This window comes from Cheilinus undulatus, linkage group 2, assembly GCF_018320785.1.
Source record: "Cheilinus undulatus linkage group 2, ASM1832078v1, whole genome shotgun sequence".
Lineage (NCBI taxonomy): Eukaryota > Metazoa > Chordata > Actinopteri > Labriformes > Labridae > Cheilinus > Cheilinus undulatus.
In genome coordinates this window covers 40,537,188-40,542,605 of record NC_054866.1, presented here as the reverse complement: position 1 = coordinate 40,542,605, position 5,418 = coordinate 40,537,188, and the positions used below count along the sequence as shown (strand labels likewise).

At 38.1% G+C, this 5,418-nt stretch overlaps 1 protein-coding gene across 1 annotated transcript; it reads right to left on the bottom strand.

Annotated features, from left to right (window-relative positions):
* Nucleotides 1-638: 638 nt before the first annotated feature.
* On the bottom strand, nt 639-4,116 carry LOC121526182 (testis-expressed protein 26-like). Its single transcript, XM_041812624.1, is given in 7 exon segments — nt 639-769; nt 772-813; nt 921-1,082; nt 2,992-3,159; nt 3,307-3,463; nt 3,553-3,721; nt 3,820-4,116. Coding segments are annotated over 7 exon segments (885 nt in total). The 5' UTR covers nt 3,924-4,116; the 3' UTR covers nt 639-686.
* Nucleotides 4,117-5,418: the final 1,302 nt, after the last annotated feature.

Sequence of the window (5,418 nt, the reverse complement as noted above, 5' to 3'; positions counted from 1 at the left end):
GGTTTAATGCTGAAGTGATGAAGGTCAGACTTTATTGCAGCACATTTCCTCAGTCAGACTTTCTAACAGATGTTAATCAGACAGATCTCTCCCAAGTCTACCCGACACTAACTCTAGTGTTACACCTGAGCTGTGCAGGTGGCCCCTCGGTTACTTAGAAACCAAGGGTGACAACTGAGACCAAAAATTCACAGACTGAGCCCTGCACTAACAGAGAGGAGCAGTCTTGTCAGAAAGATAAATCTCGTTTGCATCTCGTCCTTGTGCACTGTACAATGAAATAAAATCAATTTAAAAGACAATCAGAGAGTAATTTATCCAGTTAATAAATGCATTTTATAACATTCATTTAAAATGTCACCCCTAAAGGAATAACTAATGGATAGACTTGGAAACAGAAAAAACACTGAGGGAAGTGTTGCTGCTGGTGATAAGGCCTGTTAAATCAATTTAAAAATGCATTTTACTTTGTTTTTTATCCTCAGACAGCTTGCATGATGTCAGATAGCAAAATAAACATGTAGAAAACCAAAGGCAGACAAATATCTTTTCATTAAGCAGAGATGTTTAATTATTTCAACACAAAATTTCACAAAAAATTTCAAAACATAGTCATTATGTTCTTGCTTTCCCTTCAAAGAAAAATACTATACACAAGACAGAAACACCTACTACTAATATGAGGTTCAGTCTGGTCCTGGCCAGCTTGATATCCACCCTGCTGTGCAGGAATTATGAACAACTGCTGGAAGTTTATTCACTTTTTCCTTGGTCGAGTGTCTTTGCTTGAAGTTGTTTTTCCTGCTTCTTTTTCTGCAAAACCATAACACACAAAGTGTCTATGATGCATCTGTCAAAGTAACAGTAAGAAACCAGAACAAAATGCTCAGACATTTTTTAAAGCACATGCTAGTACCAACCCTCCTCAGGTAAAATGCTTTTCAGCTGCTGCAGCTCGTGTGGCAGCAGAGACTTCAGCACACCTTTAACATCGACAACTCCCTTTCCATAAAACCTGTTGTAGGTTGTTAAATCATATCTTTTTTGCTGTGAATGGACATGCCGTTGCACAACAGTTGGAACTGAAATACACAGAGGTGAACACAAACATCATTAGGGTTGATTTACCACATTTACACAGCAGGCGGACATTTTTCTCTGAAGTCAGGAGCAGGGTAAGAAAATCAAGCAATGCTTCAATGTTGTACTGCCATGTTATACGTATGTAAGTCTTTTAAATACATCGTTTCCAAACCCCAGTTAGCTAGTTAACATGATAGTTACCTGATATTTCATGCCATTCTTAGTAGTCCCAGCAAACAAGATTGTTCTTTGTTATTGTAAAAATAAGGGCTGTGTTTCAGGGTAAAGTTTATATTTCATAACCCATTAGCAACTACCATAACAGCCAGCCTAGTAGCAATTTAACATTTCCTGCCATGTTGCTTGCTAAAAAGGGGGACTGTTGGCTTGCTTACTTTGCTGTTGAGTTGGATTTTACACCTCTCTTAATACTGCAGGTCCAACAGTACATTGATAAGAGCAATCTATCCAGGATTTTGCCCTAACGATGCAGGCCTTCATCCTTCTGGGTGAAAACACTCCATCAGACTGAATGGTGGTATGTAGGAACTTATGTTCTTTAATGATTTAAAAGTATAAAATACAAAAATAAAAGGCTGTTAAACAGTTATAAGTAGCACAAATTCAGTGTCTAGAGGGTGAAACTTAAAATGATGACTCTTCAGAACAACCACTGGCATCATAACATTAAAAATAATCACAGTTATAGGTTTATATGAGTGTCTGGTCAGACTCTCTCTGTCAAACCTGACAAACAGGCCCATCATGTGACCGGAGATGTCATCAACTGACTTCACATACCAATTGTCTGTATTACTGGGTGTCTAGGATGGTGTTGCAAGGCACACCAGTACGCCCTGAGGCAAGTCTTGGTTTGTCGTGGGAATTTGTACAACTTTTATTATTAGTGCAACTATACAACTGTGGCTCAGAAGGTAGAGTTGGATGGGATTAGCTAATGCTGATGGCCAACTCTCCATAGCAACCTCTGACATCAGTGTGTGAATGTAGAGAAGATGGAGTGAAATAGTAGGCGTGGCCTGCTGTGTAAAAACGCTTTGAGCAGTCAGAAGACTAGAGGAGTGCTAGTCCATTTTAGTCAATGTAATATGTTTTAAAGACGCTGTTTTGTATGGATGTGGTTATGAAGTGCCTTAAGAGTTTGGCTTGATCTTAGGTGTGCCAGAAAATCTCGAATTTACAAGGAAGTATCTCGTGTTCACCAGAAACTGTTTTATGTTCACCAGAAATTGTTTTGTATTCATCAAAAAACTACTTCTGGTCCACCAGAAACTGTTTCGTGTTCACCAGAAACTACCTTGTGTTCCCAACAAACTATCTTGTGTGCACCATAAACTATTGAATGAGAATATATAAGAATGTTTTAATGTTAACAGGAGCTTTTCTTTTATGTTATCCTCTTTGATATTAACCTGTATTAATGTAAAATACAGCCATTTGGATTTTCATTGTCAATCTGACAGGTCAAAAAAAAAATAAGTTGTAAGGATATTTTTTTTTGCCCCTAGCTTCACAACACTCATAAACCTGGAACAAATATGTTCGTTTTTATGCCAGCATTTTTTTATAATTTGTGCAAGTAAAACTTCATTTTCTATAACCCATCAGCAAACTACATAATAATGCAGTGAGCCAGTTACCAGCTACAGCCTTATCTAGTTAAAGCTCAAAAAAAGAAAAGGTTAGCAGGGATTTATGCCTTTCTTTTTACAGTAGTACTATCAAACAGAATTGTTGGATGTCCCTCTGGGTTTTTACTACTGATTGGATCAAACAAGAATGGGTAACAACTTTACCATTCCAAATAACTTCAGTGGAAAACCCCTGCTGTGCAAAGATGGTGAGTTCAGCTGGGTTTAATTAAGATATTATTTTACAACATAGTACCTATTCCATGACAGGCTGGATCTGTGTGGTAGCTGTGGCCTAGCAGGTCTGACTTCTGTGCCGGTTTGCGATAATTATCCCTCATCTCTGTGTCAGTGGAGAACAGCACTTCACGCCTGCTGTGCAGAGCTGCAAACCTTCCTCCGCCATTATTTCTATGATCATAACCTGTCAGACAAGTTACACAGTAAAAAGAGAACAAGCTGCAGAGAAAATGATGTTATTAAAAGTGATGGTTCCTTCCTGCATGCTTGTGTAGTATTATTTGCAGACATATTTTCTGTTGCCAAGCCAGAACAAACAGACTCATCTTACCTTGAGGCATTCCCAGGAAGTCACACCTGTAGGTCGAGCTGTACTGGGCTGTTAAGGCTTTATGGATTGCTCCTTCAGATGGAGGACATCTCCATGGCAAACTGACATAGTTGGAGCTTTGAGTAGCCTCCCTGGGCAGCCTCCATATCATGAAAGACTTAAAGAAAAATAAAATAATTTAAACGTTGTGATACGCTGTGAGAGTATAAATCTAAAGATTGAAGCTAATACAGCCTAAATACCAACCTGAGTGGGATGCGGGTTGTTTCTCCTCTGCCCTGAGGCTGTCCCTGAGCGAATACATTCAGGTTTGCAGACTGGTTTCCAGCAAAAATCCTTGTTATAAACAGTTGAACTGAGGGGTCTAGACTGTGAGAAGGTGTCTATAAATGAAGTGGACGTTGGGCTCCAGCAGCTATGCACCAACATGGACATTTCATTACACACAAACACCTGCATTACTTCTACATGTATATTCTGAAATTTAATAAAAGGCACACAAAGAGAACTTACAGCACTGTCTCTGCTGCTGAGTTTGGCCGGTAAATAAATTGTCTCTTATTGGAGGTTTCATATGGATCCCACCATTGTTTACCCTCTGCAAAAACAGATATCATTAGATTATTTCCAGGAATTCATGTTTTTCATACCAATCACTGAAGGGTTCACACAATCAGCATGGTCAACTCTATGTTTGAATAGTCTTTTACACCAATTCCAACACGTCATGTCAGTAAACATGCAGACAAACAAACACAACTTACTGAGGGGGTTCAGCTTAGACTTTACCCCTATGGCCTATTTAAACCAAATTTCCCATGTGCTCTTGTGTAAAAGAGGCACTGGAGGGAAATTTTGAGTTCTAGCAACCTACAAACGTTTGCCTTAAACAACCAATGGAAGAGAAGCTGGCTCTGTTTTTGTCTGTATAATTAAATGTGAAGCCACATTGAGTGTAAGATTACCACAACAAACTCTCTAATTCTGGATAAGGTCAAATGACCGCCCTCTGTCAAATGACCTCAACTATTTTGAAAAGGTTGTATTGCCAAGTTTTTAAAAATTTATTTATTTTGCATCACATTTGGTCTAAGCACAAGTTTGCAGACATGTAGGCTTTAATACAATGTCTATAAAAAGTTTTCACCCCTTAGATGTTTAACCCTTTTATTGATTTTAAAAATCAATTATGGTCAACATAATTTGGCTTTTTGACAAAAAAATACAAAAAAAATTTTAATGTCATGTGAAAACAGATTTCTACAATGTGATGTCAATGAAATAAAACATGTAAAGTATATTACCCCTTTTAAATTGACTGACCTAATTCAACAGAGGTCCAGCCAATTAGTCTCACAATTAGTGAAATGGGGATCACCTGAGTGCAATGAATGGACCTCAAGTGATTGTAGTATAAAGATGCCTGTTTCTGGAAGGTTCAGTCACTGGTTAATCAGTATTCCTGGAAACCATTACACGATGAAGACAAAAGAACACTCCAAGTAACTCTGTGAAAAGTTTATTGCAAAGTATAAGTCAGGAGCACTTGTGTAAATCTGCCTAGATCTTTGGTCTGATTTGGCCATCAGAGGAGAGACTATAGTTCGTGGACACTTCACATCACTACAAACACACTCTGTGAAGCACAGTGGTGGCAGCATCATGCTGTGGGGATGCTTCTCAGCAGCCGGCCCTGGAAGGCTCGTAATGGAAACCAGACAGAGCTTGAGCAGTTTTGCAGAGAAGAATGGAGTAAAACTGTACTGTCCAGATGTGCAAGCCTGATTGAGACCTATCCACACAGACTCAGAGCTGTGATCACAGCCAAAAGTTCATCTACCAAATACTTGAAGGAGAATATCAATACAGTCCCTACATTACACATTTCATTTAATTGTCATTACTTTGTTGAAATCTGTTTTTTTACTTTGACATTAAACAAGTTTTTAAAAATATTTTTATGGTTAATAAAAGCAAAATTATATTGACCTCGATTGATTTATAAACTCAGTAAAAGAGTGAAATATCCAAGGCGATGAATACATTTCATAGACAATGTATCATGATTTTAATATTTTTCATAAATTAGTGCTATTGGTCCCCCTTTACATC